At 37.0% G+C, this 23,457-nt stretch overlaps 3 protein-coding genes and 3 long non-coding RNA genes across 7 annotated transcripts; 3 read left to right on the plus strand and 3 right to left on the minus strand.

Annotated features, from left to right (window-relative positions):
- Positions 1 to 2,580: 2,580 nt before the first annotated feature.
- Positions 2,581 to 9,421, minus strand: LOC103515882. The gene is made up of 6 exons (XM_026828449.1): positions 9,373 to 9,421; positions 8,312 to 8,384; positions 7,414 to 7,450; positions 6,465 to 6,568; positions 3,000 to 3,056; positions 2,581 to 2,718 (listed from the first exon to the last, which is right to left on the minus strand). The coding sequence occupies exons 1-6, from the start codon at positions 9,373 to 9,375 to the stop codon at positions 2,660 to 2,662; spliced, it is 333 nt and encodes a 110-aa protein (XP_026684250.1). The 5' UTR covers positions 9,376 to 9,421; the 3' UTR covers positions 2,581 to 2,659.
- Positions 9,422 to 9,911: 490 nt separating this feature from the next.
- On the plus strand, positions 9,912 to 11,005 carry LOC113470197. The gene is made up of 2 exons (XR_003393340.1): positions 9,912 to 10,009; positions 10,908 to 11,005. It is a non-coding gene; the product is annotated as an uncharacterized LOC113470197 (long non-coding RNA).
- A 3,097-nt stretch (positions 11,006 to 14,102) lies between these two features.
- LOC103515886 (sphingomyelin phosphodiesterase-like) lies at positions 14,103 to 16,360 on the minus strand. The gene is made up of 5 exons (XM_026828450.1): positions 16,046 to 16,360; positions 15,472 to 15,642; positions 14,813 to 14,993; positions 14,284 to 14,420; positions 14,103 to 14,175 (listed from the first exon to the last, which is right to left on the minus strand). Exons 1-5 carry the CDS (start codon positions 16,324 to 16,326, stop codon positions 14,103 to 14,105), a joined length of 843 nt encoding a protein of 280 aa, XP_026684251.1. The 5' UTR covers positions 16,327 to 16,360.
- Positions 16,361 to 16,434: 74 nt separating this feature from the next.
- LOC113470198 lies at positions 16,435 to 17,644 on the plus strand (the record flags this gene model as incomplete). The annotated part of the gene is made up of 2 exons (XM_026828451.1): positions 16,435 to 16,698; positions 17,147 to 17,644. Coding segments are annotated over 2 exons (762 nt in total), but the record flags the coding sequence as incomplete, so codon positions are not given.
- A 2,414-nt stretch (positions 17,645 to 20,058) lies between these two features.
- LOC103515884 lies at positions 20,059 to 21,355 on the minus strand. Of its 2 annotated transcripts, none has more exons than XR_001809693.2 (3): positions 21,287 to 21,355; positions 20,434 to 21,065; positions 20,059 to 20,305 (listed from the first exon to the last, which is right to left on the minus strand). It is a non-coding gene; the product is annotated as an uncharacterized LOC103515884 (long non-coding RNA). The 2 variants fall into 2 exon arrangements; XR_003393338.1 differs by lacking the exon at positions 21,287 to 21,355 and adding an exon at positions 21,141 to 21,286 and having other exon boundaries at positions 20,434 to 20,957.
- Positions 20,945 to 21,502, plus strand: LOC113470196. The gene is made up of 2 exons (XR_003393339.1): positions 20,945 to 21,060; positions 21,282 to 21,502. It is a non-coding gene; the product is annotated as an uncharacterized LOC113470196 (long non-coding RNA).
- Positions 21,503 to 23,457: the final 1,955 nt, after the last annotated feature.

Consider the following 23,457-nt stretch of genomic DNA (forward strand, 5'->3'; position numbering starts at 1 on the left):
TATTTCCTCAGTTTTCCATTAGTATTACCTAGGATCCATTATGTCCCTTACTGTATAATCTTGCTCTGTTGTATCGCACATGATTATGTAATACATTGTAATACTTACGCACAAGGTATGAATCAAATTCCTGAGATTACGTTACGTTCTTGAAATATTGCATAGAATGAGGTCAGTTTTTGACGGGGGAATAAAAAGACGCGTGTGAGGATAGTACCCACAGATTTGTGTTATCATCTTTCATTTATGTATACGTCAGTGATTATTGATTAATCATAAAAGTAATGATTATTGGAATAAAGTACCTTAAGAAAAATATTATCCACACTGGGAATGAAAATGTCATTTTGGGCGCCATTTTGTTTTTGGTTTTTCCCCTCCATCGTTTATCTCTTTATGATTTACTTCCTTTCGGACCTTTTGATCATATTATTTTCTATTTATTTTTTTCTGTGAATATTAAATATAATAATTATTTCATTTTGTTTTTTAAGTATAATTACATTTTGTAGTTTGATTATTATTATTTTTTCTTTTGTATCGTATCAGTCTTTATATTAAATTTACTATTATTGTATAAGTTTCAATAAAATACAACGTAAGAAATAAAAAAAGTCTCGTCGTGTTGTTATTTCTGTCGTTTTCTTCTTTATTTTAGGTTGAGGACATAAGCCACCTTGCTGGTATTCAGAGCTTAGTTTTTCAAACTCAGTGGACTTGGCTTAGTATACCCCGTAATAGCCAAATATGATGCCCTAGAACCCCGAGATGGTCACCCGTCCAAGTATCAATTAAGCACAATGTTGCTCAACTTCAGTGATCTGTAAGAAATTTACGAGAGGAACATTTAACATCCACGGTGAATTTAGTTGTATGAACGCCGTAAAACTATGTGGTATGCAATGTGCACTACTAGGAAAAATTGTGTGTCGTCTTTCATTGGGTGAACCTTTCTTTCTACTGGAGAGGGAAAGATTTATCCACTAAGCCAGCCTAGTTAGGTTTGAGGTTGGTGTATCTGCGTTGTGAGAGCTAGGTCGCGGATTCGATTACCACCTGGTTCAGATTTTATTCTAAACAGATGAGGTTTTTTTTTTCTCGGAACGGCTGGTTTTCTCCTCCTCTCTTCGGCTACTAACTTCCTCAGCCTCCTGATATTACCCTCAACTAGCTTCAGTCTTCAGTGTGACCAGAAAGAAACAAGTATCATGAGATTACCCACATGGTCACCTATCCGGACACAAACCACGCCCACCGTTGCTTAACTTCAATAAGCCGTTAGTGTCTGGTATATTCAACGTGTTATCGCCCCTGGGTTTCTTTTTGAAGTACTAAACACGAGAGAAAAGAACACAAAAAAATATAATTTTCAAAAATATAGGTACAAGGTACATACATCCCATTTTATTTATTAAAATTAATATACGTTAATAAACTCGATTTAAAAATACATAGAGATAAAATAACGAGTTAAAATACTTTACATAGTGCTAAACATGTAAGTTGAGTAAGTACATCACAAATTTACGTACACAACACAGGACAATAAATATTAAAAATTCCAATATAAATATTATAAAATATAGCGAAGTTTGGGAAAGGTCCGAATATTTTTGTTCAAGGCGGACATTGTCATGAATTCAAATTGTTTCTCCTCAATTCACTGTATTCACACACTCAAAATCAGTACAAATCTGTCCTGTATAATTCACAGAACTACATAAATAAAACCAAGTGTTTTTCGCGAACGCCAAAATGCATTCTACAAGGGACTTCGTTCAATACTTACATCAATCTATATGTATAACCTTTTGGTATACAAGGCAAATTTTAAATAATTCGCAATAGAAGAAGCCCATAGAAATACAAAGAGAAAATTGTAAATTTGTAACTTAACAGCAAAATAGAAAGGTTTGATTTTTATATCCAGGCTTGAAATGGAAAGGCAATGTAGGTTTAAATAAATATAAATTAGCAGACAATAAATTGTAAGGCAAGTAGTATTTCAGAGCCAGAAATAATAACTCCCGTCTTTCCACTAAACATAAGAATCCTTGAGTTAACCACCTCTTGGAAAACGCCCGGGCGCCCTTCAAAAATATCCTTAGATTCACATTTACTATGGAAAAAAATATATCCGGTTTTCTACTAAAAAATGATCATTTATAGACCTACTTACTTACTTACTTTCTTAGACATCCATTACAAAAAAGTAATAATAAATAAAAAGAAATCATTTCTGCTCATTTTCAAAAAAGAAAATGCTATTTCATCATTTTCATTCATCACAAATTTTACACATTACCTACGTTTGAAACTTCCTGCATTTTTGAAATTGAAAAAACGTTGATTGTTGTATACATCGGAACAATATGTCAATAGAACTAATTATAATTAAGTACCATAGAACTAAGAATTAATACATTGGTGAATTCTGGTGCTATGTTAGTAGGCAATTCTGTGTCTTTTAAGGTACGTCCTTTCGGTAACTATCTGTCTGTGTCTCTCTCCCCCTGTTGTCACTATACTCAGTCACTCTCTTCACACTCCACTCACTATTCCTACTCGACACTTAAGTATCTGTCTGTGTCTCTCTCCCCCTGTTGTCACTATACTCAGTCACTCTCTTCACACTCCACTCACTATTCCTACTCGACACTTAAGTATTATAGACAGATGGTCCGAAAGTGTTCCCAGGTACACTCTGATGAGGCATACCTCCAAGATACATGGGAACAATATGTCAATAGAACTAATTAAGTACGATAGAACTAAGAATTAATACATTGGTGAATTCTGGTGCTATGTTAGTAGGCAATTGTGTGTCTTTTAAGGTACCTACGTCCTTTCGGTAACTATCTGTGTGTCTGTGTCTCTCCCCCTGTTGTCACTATACTCAGTCACTCTCTTCACACTCCACTCACTATTTCTACTCGACACTTAAGTATTATAGACAGATGGTCCGAAAGTGTTCCCAGGTACACTCTGATGAGGCATACCTCCAATATCTTCGTAAGGACTTCCCATTGTACCTCGGTCTCCTAAGCCACCCTGACCTGAAACGAGATTACAGAAAAAGGATTAGTAAGTTTTAGGCAACCTCTGTGGCCGAATGGGTATCACACTAGGTTTGCATGCCGGACGCCGGTTCGAAGTTTTTTGGCTCTGTTTTTCGGGAAATCGGAATACACTCAGCTTCGTGAGGACAATTGAGCAGCTACTTTAATCGAAAGTAGCGACCAGTGGCGGCAACACCAACGTAAAAAGATAATTGAAAAATGGAACATCATCATATTGCTCAATCAGTAGATTGGTTGGTAGCTCTCCATGATGTTCTGTCTGAAGATTTCCTCTTCATCTCCGCGTATGACTTGCAAGCTACTTCAATCGTAAGTAGCGACCAGTAGCGGCAACACCAACGTAAAAAGATAATTGAAAAATGGAATATCATCATATTGCTCAATCAGTAGATTGGTTGGTAGCTCTCCATGATGTTCTGTCTGAAGATTTCCTCTTCATCTCCGCGTATGACTTGCATCCAGTGTATTTCACCACTGTCAAGTGGTGAAAAATGGAAATTGATTGCAAAAGGAGGCATTTAGTATGTCGTGATATCTATTGATAAACAATTGATTTTCGAACCTAAAGTGCATTTCAGATTTCATAAAAATCGAACAAATCGTGCGAGAGTTATTAATTACATATAAAGAGACATAATTAACCCAACATAATAATTAATTAACTGTATAGTAGATAAACCACCCTACAAACGACAGAAACGGAAAAGAACCCCACAAGCAGCACTAAACAATAAACACCCACATTTATTAATTGTACATAAATATGTATAAGTACCTAGGTATTTTTGTTCCAAAGTCACATTTTACATGTTTTCCCATATTAGGTACATAACAATTAACAAAAGAAAACTTGAGAGAGAGAAAGGAAGAAGTGTCCGAGAGGAGAGTATAAAGGGGTAGAATTTAAATGCTTAACGCCACTGTACAACTGATGAGGTTTTTAGTGACAAGGGCTTTACCATCCATTCAGCGACAAGCTACCCGCCTCCTCATATTTTAACCTCACCCAGCCTGAATGGGACCGGATTTAAATCAGCTCGCGATTGCACATAATAGATCAGTTGCGCTTACTTGGGTGATGTTTCAAAGTCATAGAGCAAGAAAAATGAGGACCAACGAAATTTTTCTTTTTCTTCTACCCAGCCTGAATGGGACCGGATTTAAATCAGCTCGCGATTGCACATAATAGATCAGTTGCGCATACTTGGGTGATGTTTCAAAGTCATAGAGCAAGAAAAATGAGGATCAACGAAATTTTTCTTTTTCTTCTACGACTTCTAGATCCCGAGATAAATCGATTTAAAAAATACTGGTAAATCGTGAACTTTGACGTCACGGCATACGCTCCCGTAGGCGATGACGTCACATCAAATGTCCCGAGCAAAGCTCCCTCGCAGGCAACGCATTAATGTGTTTGTGCGCATACGTTTCTGCGCAGTTCTTTCTGCTCCTCCGCTAGCGCGCTTGCATAGTGGCGCTACCTAACGGACAAAAAAAACAACTGCGTAAAGTCTGACGTCACACAGATTTAAACTCTTTCATTAGAACGGAAAATAAAAATTCAATTTTCGACCTTTTACAGTTATTTCTTCGGAGTTTTCATCTCAGATTTGAATTTTTCCCAATATTTCCTCAGTTTTCCATTAGTATTACCTAGGATCCATTATGTCCCTTACTGTATAATCTTGCTCTGTTGTATCGCACATGATTATGTAATACATTGTAATACTTACGCACAAGGTATGAATCAAATTCCTGAGATTACGTTACGTTCTTGAAATATTGCATAGAATGAGGTCAGTTTTTGACGGGGGAATAAAAAGACGCGTGTGAGGATAGTACCCACAGATTTGTGTTATCATCTTTCATTTATGTATACGTCAGTGATTATTGATTAATCATAAAAGTAATGATTATTGGAATAAAGTACCTTAAGAAAAATATTATCCACACTGGGAATGAAAATGTCATTTTGGGCGCCATTTTGTTTTTGGTTTTTCCCCTCCATCGTTTATCTCTTTATGATTTACTTCCTTTCGGACCTTTTGATCATATTATTTTCTATTTATTTTTTTCTGTGAATATTAAATATAATAATTATTTCATTTTGTTTTTTAAGTATAATTACATTTTGTAGTTTGATTATTATTATTTTTTCTTTTGTATCGTATCAGTCTTTATATTAAATTTACTATTATTGTATAAGTTTCAATAAAATACAACGTAAGAAATAAAAAAAGTCTCGTCGTGTTGTTATTTCTGTCGTTTTCTTCTTTATTTTAGGTTCAGGACATAAGCCACCTTGCTGGTATTCAGAGCTTAATTTTTCAAACTCAGTGGACTTGGCTTAGTATACCCCGTAATAGCCAAACATGATGCCCTAGAACCCCGAGATGGTCACCCGTCCAAGTATCAATTAAGCACAATGTTGCTCAACTTCAGTGATCCGTAAGAAATTTACGAGAGGAACATTCAACATGGACGGTTGAATTTGTTTGTATGAACGCCGTGAAACTATGTGGGTATGCAATGTGCACTACTAGAAAAAATTGTGTTTCGTCTTTCATTGGGTGAACCTTTCTTTCTACTGGAGAGGGAAAGATTTATCCACTAAGCCAGCCTAGTTAGGTTTGAGGTTGGTGTATCTGCGTTGTGAGAGCTAGGTCGCGGATTCGATTACCACCTGGTGCAGATTTTATTCTAAACAGATGAGGTTTTTTTTTCTAACGGCTGGTTTTCTCCTCCTCTCTTCGGCTACTAACTTCCTCAGCCTCCTGATATTACCCTCAACTAGCTTCAGTCTTCAGTGTGACCAGAAAGAAACAAGTATCATGAGATTACCCACATGGTCACCTATCCGGACACAAACCACGCCCACCGTTGCTTAACTTCAATAAGCCGTTAGTGTCTGGTATATTCAACGTGTTATCGCCCCTGGGTTTCTTTTTGAAGTACTAAACACGAGAGAAAAGAACACAAAAAAATATAATTTTCAAAAATATAGGTACAAGGTACATACTAATGTGAGAAGGCAGGTATCTTGTCGCCGAACGAAGGGCAAAGACCCTGTCAATAATAATCTTAGCAGTTATACAGTGACCCACCTCTGTGACCGAGTGGTTAGAAGAACTGACTCTTAACTCGGAGGTGCTGGGTTCGGATTCCGGACGAACGGAAATTTGCTGACCAAACTTTTCTGTTCCCGGATAGACATGGATGTAAAAGAATATTACTTACATAAAGTAATGCAAAAGGCGAGTTACTTTTTTTTTGCAAGTTATATCTATCACCCACCAAAAAATCACTTGTAAATGAGCATTGGATAGGTAATTTTTCAGTATTGGCCGAAGACCAAACCATACAGTAGTCAGGATAGATACTTACTGAACATGTTGGAGATTGAAGGTGGCAGAGGATCCACGAGTGAATTCCTCTGCATGCTGATTCTCCACAGCAAATACACGGACACAAATCGGAGCAAGAAATGATACATCCCATTTTATTTATTAAAATTAATATACGTTAATAAACTCGATTTAAAAAATACATACAGATAAAATAACGAGTTGAAATACTTTACATAGTGCTAAACATGTAAGTTGAGTAAGTACATCACAAATTTTATACGTACACAACACAGGACAATAAATATTAAAAAATTCCAATATAAATATTATAAATTATAGCGAAATTTGGGAAAGGTCCGAATATTTTTGTTCAAGGCGGACATTGTCATGAATTCAAATTGTTTCTCCTCAATTCACTGTATTCACACACACTCAAAATCAGTACAAATCTGTCCTGTATAGTTCACAGAACTACATAAATAAAACTAAGTGTTTTTCGCGAACGCCAAAATGCATTCTACAAGGGACTTCGTTCAATACTTACATCAATCTATATGTATAACCTTTTGGTATACAAGGCAAATTTTAAATAATTCGCAATAGAAGAAGCCCATAGAAATATAAAGAGAAAATTGTAAATTTGTAACTTAATAGCAAAGTAGAAAGGTTTGATTTTTATATCCAGGCTTGAAATGAAAAGGCAATGTAGGTTTAAATAAATATAAATTAACAGACAATAAATTGTAAGGCAAGTAGTATTTCAGAGCCAGAAATAATAACTCTCGTCTTTCCACTAAACATTGGAATCCTTGAGTTAACTTCCTCTTGGAAAACGCCCGGGCGCCCTTCAAAAATATCCTTAGATTCACATAAGGACATCTACTATGGAAAAAAAATATATCCGGTTTTCTACTAAAAAATGATCATTTATAGACCTACTTACTTACTTTCTTAGACATCCATTACAAAAAAAAAATAAGAAATGAATGACGCAGATGAGAAATGAAAACAAGTCACCCAAACCTGAAACGAAAAAGCACAAATCAAATCAAATTTTCATTCATTCATAGGTTGCGTCTTCTATGGGAGGAGGTAGCTCTATATTTCTTCAATGATGTCTCTCCACTTTGCTCTACCTTGCGCCAGCCTCTTGATTGCCAATCAAATTTCATTGAATGGAAATACAAATAATGTACATGATTCAAACGTCAAATAAGAAGGCAACATAAATAAGAAGGCGCCAGTCCAGTTAGCTTGGAGGGTAGCGCGTCTGTCTTGTAATCATAGGTTGCGTCTTCTATGGGAGGAGGTAGCTCTATATTTCTTCAATGATGTCTCTCCACTTTGCTCTATCTTGCGCCAGCCTCTTGATTGCCAATCAAATTTTATTGAATGAAAATACAAATAATCTACATGATTCAAACGTCAAATAAGAAGGCAACATAAATAAGAAGGCGCCAGTCCAGTTAGCTTGGAGGGTAGCGCGTCTGTCTTGTAAGCGCTGGGTCGCGGGTTCGATCCTCGCCCGGGGCGAATTTTTCTTCAATAGATATGGTTCGTGCTCTGACTCAGGGCCGTATTTAGGGGGTCCCTTGAGCTTCATTTTTCTGTTTTGCTGTAGGCCACTCCGAAAATTTGGAGCATCCTCCGATCTTCCCCCACATCAGTGTTTGGACTTGCAGGCAGGTTCGATCCCCGCCCGGGGCGAATTTTTCTTCAACAGATATGGTTCGTGCTCTGACTCAGGGCCGTATTCAGGGGGTCCCTAGGGCTTCATTTTTCTGTTTTGCTGTAGGCCACTCCGAAAATTTGGAGCATCCTCCGATCTTCCCCCACATCAGTGTTTGGACTTGCAGGCCAAAAAGCTTACAGGTAAATACTTACGGTATGCATCTCCAAATCCAGTTAGCATAAAGAAAATGTCCAAAAATATGCTGATAACATTGGTATGGATTGCCTGCAATAATATCAATATAAAACATAGCTTAGGTAACAGGTAACACAGTATATGAATTCGGGTAAACATTATGAAAAAAAGGTCGATTCCTGTGTAAAAAGTTGTGATAAATCCAAATCGAAAGGGAAATCTCCGAAAAAGTGTCTTTAAAAGTTCGAAACTTCAAATGCCGAAACCATTCTAATGAAAAAGTTCAAAGAGTTGTAATGTCAAGATATAAGAAATGCGCAGAAACACATAGGCATGAACGCATTGCACTAGTGTCTCCTGCAAGGAAGCTTGCTTTGTTCAAATCGATTTATCTCAATAGACTCATGTGATCTGTGTTGAAGCATGTCCAACCCATTGTATGTCCCTCATCAGATGGTCAATACGAGTGACACAATGTAGACCTTTTACTTTCTTTCTTTTTATTCCCAAATGGGTTTTTTAATCACCAAGGACCTTAGGGAAAGGGGTTTTTACCCACAATTCGGAAACAAGCTACCCACCTACTCACATTAACCTCACCCAGCCTCAGTGGGTTCTGGAAAAGCCAGCAGCACGTGATTGACCAGATGGTTACCCATCTAGATACTAACCACGTACAATGTTGCTTAACTTCAGTGATCCATTGGGAACTGGTGGATTCAGCGTTCGCTCACTGCTGGCTAATACATAAAACTTACCATGTGTATAGGCTCTTCAGAGTCTTTGTTTTGAATCGACCAGAGGAGTGTTGTTTCTTTCTTTTTATTCCAAAATGGGTTTTTTTAATCACCAAGGACCTTAGGGAAAGGGTTTTTTACCCACAATTCGGAAACAAGCTACCCACCTACTCACATTAACCCCACCCAGCCTCAGTGGGGTCTGGAAAAGCCAGCAGCATGTGATTGACCAGATGGTTACCCATCTTGATACTAACCACGTACAATGTTGCTTAACTTCAGTGATCCATTGGGAACTGGATTCAGCATTCGCTCACTGCTGGCTAATACATAAAACTTACCATGTGTATAGGCTCTTCAGAGTCTTTGTTTTGAATCGACCAGAGGAGTGTTAGTCCGACCAGATACCACGCTCAACGTTGCTTAACTTCAGTGATGCGTTGACAACTTGTGTATCCAATGTACGTATGCTGGGGTTTACCAACTCGGGATTGAGATTAAACGAGGATTTCCCTATACATACCTAGGTCAACCTCGGATTGAACTCAATCCTGAGACAATCCACGGTGGTAAAACTCGACCTCAACCAGATACCACGCTCAACGTTGCTTAACTTCAGTGATGTGTTGACAACTTGTGTATCCAATGTACTTATGCTGGGGTTTACCAACTTGGGATTAAGATTAAACGAGGATTTCCCTATACATACCTAGGTCAACCTCGGATTGAACTCAATCCTGAGACAATCCACGGTGGTAAAACTCGACCTTTCTGTTGTCGCTGGCTACCCTAGGTTTTATCCTGCCTCGGTAGCGTAGTGGTCAAGACGCTCGCCTGGTAAACAGGAGGGCGTGGGTTCGATCCCAGCCGAGGTGTGGAATTTGCTCCGATTTGTGTCCGTGTATTTGCTGTGGAGAATCAGCATGCAGAGGAATTCACTGGTGGATCCTCTGCCACCTTCAATCTCCAACATGTTCAGTAAGTATCCATCCTGACTACTGTATGGTTTGGTCTTCGGCTAATGCTGAAAAATTACCTATCCAATGCTCATTTACAAGTGATTTTTTGGTGGGTGATAGATATAACTTGCAAAAAAAAAAAAAGTAACTCGGCTTTTGCATTACTTTATCTAAGTAATATTCTTTTACATCCATGTCTATCCGGGAACAGAAAAGTTTGGTCAGCAAATTTCCGTTCGTCCGGAATCCGAACCCAGCACCTCCGAGTTAAGAGTCAGTTCTTCTAACCACTCGGTCACAGAGGTGGGTCACTGTATAACTGCTAAGATTTTTAGTGACAGGGTCTTTACCCTTCGTTCGGCGACAAGATACCTGCCTTCTCACATTAACCTCACTCAGCCTGAGTGGGGCCGGGGAAAGCCAGCAACACGTGTGAATTTGGACTTTTGATTGCCCAGACGATCACTCAACCAGATACCACGCTCAACGTTGCTTAACTTCAGTGATGTGTGAAGAGTTTTTTTTTATATAATAATAAGTAAAAAAGAATCCACTGACAGGGATGTGAAAATGTGTAAAATATTATGTCCAAAAATTTATAATTGCGAATATCCCCGGAACGGTTCATCAGAAAACGGTGAACCGAGTGGAATTTTATCCTCATCTATTTGAGAATTTGACCACATAATAATGGAGCTCTAAGGGTTAGGTGGTAGAGAATGCCTAAGGCGTTAACCTCGCCTAGTGGTTGCCTTCCACTCAAGAGTCTATTATTATTATTATTATTATTTTATTTATTTTAATTTATTATGGTGCGTCAACACAAAATTAAATGTTATATACACCTAATCCCTAGGTTTTAAAATCGAATTTGTGAGAGCAAAGACGGAAATTTATTTATTTTATTGTTTAATCAGGCGGATCTTTATCTTCTATGTAGATACGCCACATGATCAGTACATACCCGTAAGTCAAGCAAACCCGTCAACCAGTGTTGATACTTAAACTAGCCAGCATCCCCAGAGCATAGCAAGTATCCCTGTGTTATATATATAAAAATAAAAATAAAAAAAAAGTTGTACCCAACTCAGGAATCGTCTTTGCGCGGAAAATTTCCAAAAATACCTATAAGTATGGACCAGAATAAATTATGTCGGAATCAATTCTTTTTTGTTTCGTCAGAAAAGTTGGCTCCGGGTGGAGTTTAAACCCAAAATATCCGAAACAAAAGTCTAGAGGTCGATAGTTCGATACCTACGTTTGAATTTCCTTTTGGTCAGAATTAGGGCACGACCTTCTAAGTCCAACTAAATTTATCGGGGACAGAAAATTCAGAAAGTTTTCGTCCTCGTGTCCCGTCGATATCGAACCCAGAACCTCTGAGTTCTGAACCTACCTTGTGCTTCTTGATCTGCTCCAGTGCACTTCGTATCACATCGAGCGGCATATCACAGTTGTCATAATGACCATATTTCGTAGCCCTATCAGTCTCTGACGAGGCATTTGGTTGATCAACACGACAGCATAGGGGAGCAATACAGTGGGCGGTTTTGCCTGCTAAGTATTTCGGATCGTAGTGGATGTCTGTGAGTTGAATGATGGAGATTTCATCACCACTGTCAAGATACTGAAATGTTGAGATGAAAACAAGAGAAAAGAAATACATTTGGATGAAGTTAAAAAAGAGAATGTTGAAGACAAGAAGGAAGTGAAAGAAGAAGTGGAAGTCAAAGATGAAAGAGTTCGGAATGAAAATGAGACCCAGATAGATAAAGTAGAAGAAGAAGCACTAAAGGAAGGGAAAGTAGAGAAAGAAACAGTGGAGGAAGAAATAGTTGAGGAGACAGTTGAAGAAAGTGTAGAGATAGATGTGGAAGATCATATTGTACATATTGATTGATAAAACTGGAGGAAAAGGAGAGAAGGAAAGGAAGATAAAAATTGAAAAAAGAAGAAGAAGAAGAAGAAGAAGAAAAAAAAAAAAACAATAAAAGAATAACAAAATTGAGTTTTGTAAGAAAAATACCATACATAGTTTGTTGTTTTTTTTTCTATTTATTTTTCTTCTTTCTATATCACTACACTAGAAACTTTGTTGACGTGAATTAGAAATGGATTTATTCATTTCTTTGTTAGTCCTTTGATGCCTCAGAATGCTTCTTTAAACCATCACTTCTTCTTATTCTTCTTTCCATATGGATTGCTTTCTGTCAAAAACAATAAAAGAATAACACAATTGTGTTTTGTAAGAAAAATACCATACATAGTTTGTTGTTTTTTTCTATTTATTTTTCTTCTTTCTATATCACTACACTAGAGACTTTGTTGACGTGAATTAGAAATGGATTTATTCACTTCTTTGTTAGTCCTTTGATGCCTCAGAATGCTTCTTTAAACCATCACTTCTTCTTATTCTTCTTTCCATATGGATTGCTTTCTGTCATCTTTAGTTGTGTAATAGTATCGAACTAAACGAGGGACAAGTATTCACATAGTCATTTCATCATCATTAGTTTAATTTAATTCCTCTTACCTATGTCTATTATTTGATGTTTGTGAAGGAGGGTTCACTATACAATTATTGATATTATTTTCTTACCTATTTGTATGATGAGCCAGTGAAAACATCCACTTGTTTTTTTAATCACCAGGAAACAATTTTTCAATGCTCTTTGAATTGAAGAAACTAGGTACTGAAAAATATTTCAATCCTCTATTGAACTAGAACATTTCTCTCTTGATTTCTTACAATCTTTGAGAGACTTATTCCATTCTTTCTCTGAATTTTTCCAATCTCTTATTTGCAGAATTCAATTTGTCATTTAGATGCTCGAGCTTTTCCAAGGTCCTATTTAAATCTTCCACTAACTCATCAATCTCATCATACAGAGTTGACAATGAAATGACACAGTAGAGTATCACAAACACCCACACTTCTACACTCATACTTATTACAAGTTAGGGAATGGGTGTGACCTGTTCTATTCTGAATGGACTAGCTAGCTTGGCGCTAGTTACACTAGACACTTCTTTTTCTTGTCCATTGTTGTCATCTTTGGTTGTGTAATAGTATCGGTATGAATCGAAATCATTGAGGGATATGACTGTATTCACATAGTCATTGCATCATCTCTTCCTTAGCCCTTTGATAGCATTGATAAATGCTTCCGCTATGCTCATGAATCCAGATTGTCTGTTTCCTAGGTATAAGTAGGTAGGTACCTAATACATAGGTATATTGTTATTTTTAATTTAAAATTTTAATAGGTAATGGTTTAAACCTAGAATTAATTCTTAAAACAGTATTGATTAAAATCGTTTCTTCAGATTCAAGTTTGACAGTAAACGAATCTTTGATCATGTAAGCGAATCTTTAACGCGCACGTAAAAAGAGGGGAAAATATTAAACTTCACATATCTCAACAGAAATCAAAAAAGGGTCAACTTCTCATTTATCAAAGAAAAAAAAAAAAAACTGAACTTACTGAACGAAATCGAAAAGCGAAGCGAAAAGCCAAAAGGAAACAAAGCCAGGAAAGTGAAAATGAAAACTTAAGGATAAGGAATAGAAGTGAAAATATAAAATAGGTACCTAGATAGAAGAAAGTTGCCATTGATACCAGATAACAGAGCTAGATAAAGAAGACAACGGTGACCAAGCCACCAAGGCTAGAGGAAGAAGAAGTAACATAGAGGATTTTGGTTTTCCGTTTTTCATCGTAGTTCTCCTTGTTTGAGCCTTTCAAGTGATTGCTGGAAAAAGGGTTGGAAAGGGTTAAAATATGTTGGTATTGGAATTTTTTTCCCACTCAAATAAGAGATTTGATAGAGGAAACTGTAACCATGGAGGTTTTATCATCCCGAAATCGAAGAGAGGAAGGACAGGATAAGAAAAAAGTATTTATACCTATGGGGAAAAAATGCTTCCATAAACACTCACAAAAGAAAAAAAAATTGCTGACTATTCCAAATTTCTATGCCTAATTAATTAAATTGAATATTTTCGTCATTGATCATGAATTGAATTGAATCATACTCAGAATACTCACTAGAAATATTTATCAAACAAAGCATTGTCATCCATCATTCAAGTAACATAGGTACCTATCTGATTAACTTTTGATAGGTACCCTTGTCAAATGTTCAAAGTATTCATCTCCGCTAACAGCTACCCAAGTATCAACTCTGTTCGAAGGTGAGTTAAAATATTCATAATCTTATTTTATAAAATCAAGATCCATTCACTCATTCACATTTCACACACTGATCGCTCTATCTCCAGAACCACAACACCTAGAAAGCTGAAATTTAGGTCTTGTTGATTCCAGCCCGTATTCCTCCTTGAAACTATACAGCTTGATCCAGTCAGGCTCAGAATCGTTTACTATGCTGGAAATGTTGTACGTGTAGGAATCGAAATCTGTTACCTCCTGTAGAAAAAGAGAATTTAAAATTGTGTTAAGCAATGCTTGTCACAAGTTCCCCGATTTATACACTACTTACTCTTAATTTTATGACTTGAATTGGACCCGAACTACCAACCTGATTTGTAAGATTATATTCAAACCAATTTATCATTTTTTTAGTCCACTTTTGTACTTGAGCATTTTCAGTGTTTTTCATTAATTTGAGGTGATTCTCTTCAGTCTTTGTGACCAAAACGGAGAAGAAGTGCTTTTATGGTGTCTAAAACTCCTTTATTACCCGAATTACTCGAGCCCACTCTATTAATAGTAAATTGCAGGTTTGAGACAAGACTTGAACTTTCGACGTGAAGGCATTTTACAGGATTTTTAAGAATAAGCTTTTCCTCCCAACTTACCCAGGTTCCTCTCGCCACTTTGTACAGTCTATAGTTAGGATTAACATTGTAGTAGGACGTTATGCTTCCTCCGTTATAAGCAACATTGGTAGCGCGGCTAGAGTTGTTCTTGTCATAGAATATAGTGATGTCTTCATAATGCGTATGTCCATTGAACTCAGCTGCGATTGTGTGCTCGAATCTGTTGGAAGAAGGTTCATGTTTTTGATATCATGTTAAGTACCACCCACCCTAAAAACTGCTACTAAAATCCTTCGGTCTTATCCACTTTAAATGGGTTCCAGTCGATGTCAATCAACTTCGACTGTAGTGTAGATGCACCTCTATTGGAGTCTCTTACATCTCTTGACCTTTGTCGCCAATGAAAAATAGGAGAACGGTGTTGACTTGAATACTTAGTTCAGTCTTCAAGTATTGCTTCCTTAGTTCTTTACTTCGCTAATACTAGTCGATTTTTCAATATTCCTACATATCTGCTCTGATTATGTACCTACCTACCCCTGTTTAAGCACCTAAATCATCAAGCAGAATAAATAACATTGGGGTTTTTCTCAATATACCTACATACCTACCTGTCTATGATTTTCCTATATTCTCGTTACGTGTGTAGTATTTCCACTAGCTTAAAGTAAATGGCCCTGGTTTATGGTTTAACATACCTGTTTATAATTTTCCTATATTCTCGTTGGAACACCTGCATAGTATCTTCACTACCAGGCGGGATATGAGATAGGATATGAACCTTCTCGTTATTCTTCTCAGCTTCTAATAGGGTGCTTGCTAACCAGCTCAGCTGATCATTTGGGTCCACGGGATACAGCACATTCCACCTGGAATTGGAAGAGAAATTTCAGAGAATTTTATAAAAGTTTTGTTCAAATGCCAAGGAACTTACCTACTTGATTACTAGGTCCTTTTCCTAAAATAAAAGTTTCAAGTCCTTTTTCAGACAGTATGTATAAGACACTTTTTTTTCAATATTCGGATGCTTAGTAACAGAACTAGTTGTTCAATTAACATGTAGAATTGAGAATTCTTTAAGCGCTCCCGATAGTGCCCAAAATCTAGTGAGAAAATTTCCTTTTCGTATTGAAGACTTCTTCCAAATTTCTTCAAAATGGGACCAACTGATATTCCTTGCGAAACGAACTGAAAAAACATATAGGATCAGAATCGGCCTTTACCCTAGCAATTAGACATAACAGCCCTTTCTTCCTCTCGGACAAAACTCACCAGTTCAACTTCTGATAGACATTCGTATTGAGGACAATAATCCTCAGGTTCTTCTCTGTCAGGAAACTGTAGTAGCCACCCTTGAGGAACGTCTGCCTTGCAGATTCCGGCAGTGACCATCCCCAATACTGGATGAAAGATTCGTACACCCAACTGGTGGATGTAGGGCCTTGGACGAAGTATGGTGAGAATCTGGGAAAAGCATCGAAACGTGAAGAATTCGGAAATTCAAAGACATTTGCCTGCCTTCCGGAAATGCCTTCACGGAAAATCAAAACCATTACCTGAGCCAACCTAATAGCTAGTTTGTGGAAGGAAGCGCCTGCCTTGTAAACACTAGATCAGGGGTTCGATTCCTTCCCGTGGCTAACTCAATCCTAAACAGATAACTCTACTGTAGCATTCACAGTCAGAAGAAAACCTCATTGGAAGAAATGAAGAAGTATCGTCAGCTCAAGGCTCTCATTGCATATGGGAGAAAGCACCGTCTGGACACTATACTGGCTAAGAGGGAACATGAGAAGCGTACAGCCAGCACATCCAAAACACCAAACAAGGGGAAAACATACAAATGTCATCATCAGGAGGATGGAGTGAGGTGCTTTAGCACATGTGTACCACTGACCAAGTTCTGCATACGACATATCCTTAGGGTGAGTACTTAAATATCCCAGAGTTTGGTTATCAAGGTTCGATTCTTAGAGTTGACAAAAAATTTGCACATGGGCTACTTTCTGTAGGTCTTGTGTTGACCCAGCACCTAAATGGGAAGTATTAGGTATGTCTCTTATCACCTGATACTTCTGATAAGGAACATACTATGGAATGGGCATGCTACGACATAGAGCACTGAATGAAAAAAGCACGACCTGCCTCAGTGATGTCGTGAAGTTCGTATTTTAAACAGGAGGGTGTGGGTTCAATCCCAGCTGAGGCATTGACAATGGAGCAGTAGTAGCTCTTTTACTTTACTTCAAGTAAGTTAAAGTAAAAACTCGGGACGGCTTTTACATTAATTCAAGTACAAACTCAGAACAACTTTTGTACTACTTCAATAAAAACTACTAGTTTAAAACCTATTGGTCTGTTTTGGTCCTCCAGGATAAACGCCAAGTGCTGTTCAGGGCGTGTGGCGCCCCATTCAACAACACAACCTGCAACAATCCAGTTCTCGTAACAGTACAAGATGAACATTGTGTGTTTCATTCTACGTTCCAATCCGTTCTGGAGCGAGAAAAACAGCAGGCAGCTGAGGAGGCAATGAAACAGGAAACCCCTGAAGTGAAAAGCGCAGAAATGGACGAGGGGAAGAGTGAAGAAGTAGATATTATGAATGAAGAGAGTGAAGTGAAAAAAGAAGAAAACATTGATGAAGTCAAGAAAGAAGGAATACATTTGGATGAAGTTAAAGAAGAGAATGTTAAAGACAAGAAGGAAGTGAAAGAAGAAGTGGAAGTCAAAGATGAAAGAGTTCTGAATGAAAATGAGACCCGGATAGATAAAGTAGAAGAAGAAGCACTAAAGGAAGGGAAAGTAGAGAAAGAAACAGTGGAGGAAGAAATAGTTGAGGAGACAGTTGAAGGCCCTATCAGTCTCTGACGAAGCATTTGGTTGATCAACACGACAGCATAGGGGAGCAATACAGTGGGCGGTCTTGCCTGCTAAGTATTTCGGATCGTAGTGGATGTCTGTGAGTTGAATGATGGAGATTTCATCACCACTGTCAAGATACTGAAATGTTGAAGATGGGTTTTAGTTCAAGAGCCTGTTCCAGAAAGGAACTACCTACCCTAGCAAATATTTTTGCTTCAAAATTACGAGGGGGACTATAAAATTCTACAATGGTTCAGTAAACTATTGAACTCGCTCAGACAATTGGACCTAAGAAAGGGCTTTCATAGGCCCGATTGAGCCCAATAGCATATTGAGCAAATGATGTTTTTTTAGAGGTGTTGAACTTGGGTGCCAAATTTTATTAAGGAGTGCGGTAGCGCTCCGCCCCGCCAAGTCAAGAAAGTTTGACCGCGCTACTAGAGATATTATACGCGACAGGTTAATAATTACCAAACCGTTCTCGAGAATTATTGTGAAGAAGAATTTCCTAAACATTATCAGAAATGTGGTTATTCAGGAACCTACGAGCAATGTTACTTTTAATATCTAGCTTCAAATGATGACTCTCCCGATTTTCGGCAGTAGGTGTCGTGAAGTTCGTATTTTAAACAGGAGGGTGTGGGTTCAATCCCAGCTGAGGCATTGACAATGGAGCAGTAGTAGCTCTTTTACTTTACTTCAAGTAAGTTAAAGTAAAAACTCGGGACGGCTTTTACATTAATTCAAGTACAAACTCAGAACAACTTTTGTACTACTTCAATAAAAACTACTAGTTTAAAACCTACTTCAAGTAAGTTAAAGTACAAACTCGGGACGGCTTTTACATTAATTCAAGTACAAACTCAGAACAACTTTTGTACTACTTCAATAAAAACTACTAGTTTAAAACCTAATTCAAGTAAGTTAAAGTAAAAACTCGGGATGGCTTTTACATTAATTCAAGTACAAACTCAGAACAACTTTTGTACTACTTCAATAAAAACTACTAGTTTAAAACCTATTGGTCTGTTTTGATCCTCCAGGATAAACGCCAAGTGCTATTCAGGGCGTGTGGCGCCCCATTCAACAACACAACCTGCAACAATCCAGTTCTCGTAACAGTACAAGATGAACATTGTGTGTTTCATTCTACGTTCCAGTCCGTTCTGGAGCGAGAAAAACAGCAGGCAGCTGAGGAGGCAATGAAACAGGAAACCCCTGAAGTGAAAAGTGCAGAAATGGACGAGGGGAAGAGTGAAGAAGTAGATATTATGAATGAAGAGAGTGAAGTGAAGAAAGAAGAAAACATTGATGAAGTCAAGAAAGAAGAAATACATTTGGATGAAGTTAAAAAAGAGAATGTTGAAGACAAGAAGGAAGTGAAAGAAGAAGTGGAAGTCAAAGATGAAAGAGTCCGAGAAAAAAAAAACCTCATCTGTTTAGAATAAAATCTGAACCAGGTGGTAATCGAATCCGCGACCTAGCTCTCACAACGCAGATACACCAACCTCAAACCTAACTAGGCTGGCTTAGTGGATAAATCTTTCCCTCTCCAGTAGAAAGAAAGGTTCACCCAATGAAAGACGACACACAATTTTTCCTAGTAGTGCACATTGCATACCACATAGTTTTACGGCGTTCATACAACTAAATTCACCGTGGATGTTAAATGTTCCTCTCGTAAATTTCTTACAGATCACTGAAGTTGAGCAACATTGTGCTTAATTGATACTTGGACGGGTGACCATCTCGGGGTTCTAGGGCATCATATTTGGCTATTACGGGGTATACTAAGCCAAGTCCACTGAGTTTGAAAAACTAAGCTCTGAATACCAGCAAGGTGGCTTATGTCCTCAACCTAAAATAAAGAAGAAAACGACAGAAATAACAACACGACGAGACTTTTTAACACAATTTTTTCTAGTAGTGCACATTGCATACCCACATAGTTTCACGGCGTTCATACAAACAAATTCAACCGTCCATGTTGAATGTTCCTCTCGTAAATTTCTTACGGATCACTGAAGTTGAGCAACATTGTGCTTAATTGATACTTGGACGGGTGACCATCTCGGGGTTCTAGGGCATCATGTTTGGCTATTACGGGGTATACTAAGCCAAGTCCACTGAGTTTGAAAAATTAAGCTCTGAATACCAGCAAGGTGGCTTATGTCCTCAACCTAAAATAAAGAAGAAAACGACAGAAATAACAACACGACGAGACTTTTTTTATTTCTTACGTTGTATTTTATTGAAACTTATACAATAATAGTAAATTTAATATAAAGACTGATACGATACAAAAGAAAAAATAATAATAATCAAACTACAAAATGTAATTATACTTAAAAAACAAAATGAAATAATTATTATATTTAATATTCACAGAAAAAAATAAATAGAAAATAATATGATCAAAAGGTCCGAAAGGAAGTAAATCATAAAGAGATAAACGATGGAGGGGAAAAACCAAAAACAAAATGGCGCCCAAAATGACATTTTCATTCCCAGTGTGGATAATATTTTTCTTAAGGTACTTTATTCCAATAATCATTACTTTTATGATTAATCAATAATCACTGACGTATACATAAATGAAAGATGATAACACAAATCTGTGGGTACTATCCTCGCACGCGTCTTTTTATTCCCCCGTCAAAAACTGACCTCATTCTATGCAATATTTCGAGAACGTAACGTAATCTCAAGAATTTGATTCATACCTTGTGCGTAAGTATTACAATGTATTACATAATCATGTGCGATACAACAGAGCTCCCCCGTCAAAAACTGACCTCATTCTATGCAATATTTCAAGAACGTAACGTAATCTCAAGAATTTGATTCATACCTTGTGCGTAAGTATTACAATGTATTACATAATCATGTGCGATACAAGATACAACAGAGCAAGATTATACAGTAAGGGACATAATGGATCCTAGGTAATACTAATGGAAAACTGAGGAAATAAATTGTGCGTGTTACTCAAGATCGTTGTGTTCATTTGGTATCAAAGTTGCAATGAATAAACTTAATTTACATATTATGATGTAGGTATAATAATCTTTACTTATACAAATGTACATTATATATGACGAAATTATCTTGACTTATATGTAATCGGACTTGAAAACTCTTTTAAGGAGTTTTTTAGTATGTAAATTTTCACCCTAGATTTCTAAACGTAAGTGTACCTCTTCACAATAGCACAAAATATAGAACTCACCTCCATTGTAATCTCAGGGGAAATTGATATAATCCGTTACGTGAATCAAATATAATATTAGATTCTTACAAGTTTAGATTTACCGTGCACCTAACAAAAGAGATTACATGGAGTTCCCTCCGGAAGTAAAGGAGCCAAAAACTTTACAACCAATTAGGGACCAGAGTTCGGCATCTATGCTTTGTTACTACAGGTAACCTAAGCTAGAAATATAATCCGTTACGTGAATCAAATATAATATTAGATTCTTACAAGTTTAGATTTACCGTGCACCTAACAATTACTTGAAAAGTGATTCCGTCACTTTTCAAGTAATCAAAGAGATTACATGGAGTTCCCTGCGGAAGTAAAGGAGCCAAAAACTTTACAACCAATTAGGGACCAGAGTTCGGCATCTATGCTTTGTTACTACAGGTAACCTAAGCTAGAGTACTTATTATGTTTGCAAAGTGATGTACCTAATTAAATTTAAAAGTTCCTAATAAAACTTTTACTCATAAAACGTATGTACTGAATACTTGCTGTCAGAGCAATGTGTCCACTCCATACACATTGGAATAATTCTATAGTTTTATGTTATAATTAAATTTAATGGAGCATTATTTACCTTTTTGTAGATATTTTTTCATATACACGTCTTGGTAGGGATTTCATCAGAAATTTCAAGTATTTTTTTTTTTTTTTTTACAAGTATTTAACCCATTTTGAAAACGTGATTTTTAGGTGGTTAGCCCTGAGATCAACTCCCAACCTGGAGAACCAGTTCAGCAGTTAATGTCTACTGAAAAGACAGCCGCTTGAATCATCCGCCTAGGACTTTTCACCAGTGACAGGCTATCTGCAGATGTAACATCTGGTCGATGGGGTCGCCACAACATCTATTTGAGAATTTGACCACATAATAATGGAGCTCTAAGGGTTAGGTGGTAGAGAATGCCTAAGGCGTTAACCTCGCCTAGTGGTTGCCTTCCACTCAAGAGTCTATTATTATTATTTTATTTATTTTAATTTATTATGGTGCGTCAACACAAAATTAAACGTTATATACACCTAATCCCTAGGTTTTAAAATCGAATTTATGAGAGCAAAGACGGAAATTTATTTATTTTATTGTTTAATCAGGCGGGTCTTTATCTTCTATGTAGATACGCCACATGATCACTACATACCCGTAAGTCAAGCAAACCCGTCAACCAGTGTTGATACTTAAACTAGCCAGCATCCCCAGAGCATAGCAAGTATCCCTGTGTTATATCTGTGAATGTTGTCTGTGTATGGGATTGAGTTTATGTTGAGTGGCAGAGAATGCCGCGGGCATGAACTTGAGATTAACTTTTTTTACAGCTCACTTTCTCTATTTTTATTGAATTTATTGTTATTTAATCGTCTTTTATCGTCTTCTACTTCTCCTCGTTATTCTTCTTCCTCTGCCTACTCCTTATTTTTTTATTCTTTTTTTTTCTGAGCCTCCCATTTTTTCGGGGGGGGCTTGTCGGTGTTATCTTCTTTGTAAGCCAGTGGCAATAGCACGTTGAACACAGCAGTGCCCCATGGATCACTGAAATTAAAGAACGTTGCGCGTGATTGCTACCGGGATGGGTGACCATATGACCATAATGGAGCAGTTGCAAATGGGTAAAAATCATAAATAAATGGTCGATTCCTATGTAAAAAGTTGTGAAAATTTCAAATCTGAGGTCAAAACTCCGAAAAAATAACTGTAAAAGGTCGAAAATTCAATTTTTATTTTCCGTTCTAATGAAAGAGGGGTCAAAACTCCGAAAAAATAACTGTAAAAGGTCGAAAATTCAATTTTTACTTTCCGTTCTAATGAAAGAGTTCAAATATGTGTGACGTCAGACTTTACGCAGTTGTTTTTTTCGTCCGTTAGGTAGCGCCACTATGCAAGCGCGCTAGCGGAGGAGCGGAGAACTGCGCAGAAACGTATGCGCACAAACACATTAATGCGTTGCCTGCGAGGGAGCTTTGCTCGGGACATTTGATGTGACGTCATCGGGGATTTTCCGATCCCCTACCATTCACATCTTGGGAAACAATGGACGTTCGAAAATAAATAATAATGAAAAAAATAACAATAAGAATAATAAGATTTACTTCGTTTTAAGCTGCACTTTTTTTTCGTCAAGCAATTTGTAGCTAAAAAAAAATCCCGATAGAAAAAAAACCTTTCGAGGCATAAAACACAATCAAGGAAAGAGAAATAAGAAGAGAATATAGGAGGAAAAGAGAGGAGAGAAATTAAAACGCAAGAGGAAATTGAACTGAAAAAAAAAGGTTAGGAAAGAAGAAAGGGAGAAGTGAAGCAACAAAAATATAATACAGAGGGAGAGAATGGTGTGAGTGTGAAAAGTATTGTAAAAACATCCAAGGATCTTCTTTATACTATTATAATTTATAATAGAAGACAAGATAAGAGTAGGTATAATGTTTTTTGTTGTTTATGTGGTCAAATATGTAGAACGTAAAATTGTAAAAACAATAAAAACCGAAAGTAAATGAAATTAAAACACAGAGAATAAAAAAGATCCTTACACAAAATAAATAAATAAAAAGAGACAAAATGATAATA

Source organism: Diaphorina citri, unplaced genomic scaffold (genome assembly GCF_000475195.1).
Source record: "Diaphorina citri unplaced genomic scaffold, Diaci psyllid genome assembly version 1.1 scaffold1436, whole genome shotgun sequence".
Lineage (NCBI taxonomy): Eukaryota > Metazoa > Arthropoda > Insecta > Hemiptera > Psyllidae > Diaphorina > Diaphorina citri.

Excerpts from the sequence above, each read along its gene's own strand:
- LOC103515882 (XM_026828449.1), bottom strand. Across the intron at positions 3,057-6,464 it reads TTCAATCTCCAACATGTTCA|GTCAGGGTGGCTTAGGAGAC; the intron begins GTAAGTATCTAT and ends ATCTCGTTTCAG. Across the intron at positions 2,719-2,999 it reads TCCTTACGAAGATATTGGAG|GTATGCCTCATCAGAGTGTA; the intron begins GTATGCCTCATC and ends TGTATCTTGGAG.
- LOC103515886 (XM_026828450.1), bottom strand. The coding sequence starts at position 16,326 with ATGGTTTTGATTTTCCGTGAAGGCATTTCCGGAAGGCAGGCAAATGTC. Across the intron at positions 14,994-15,471 it reads TATAGGAAAATTATAAACAG|ATTCGAGCACACAATCGCAG; the intron begins GTATGTTAAACC and ends TTCTTCCAACAG. Across the intron at positions 14,421-14,812 it reads AAGTGGCGAGAGGAACCTGG|GAGGTAACAGATTTCGATTC; the intron begins GTAAGTTGGGAG and ends CTTTTTCTACAG.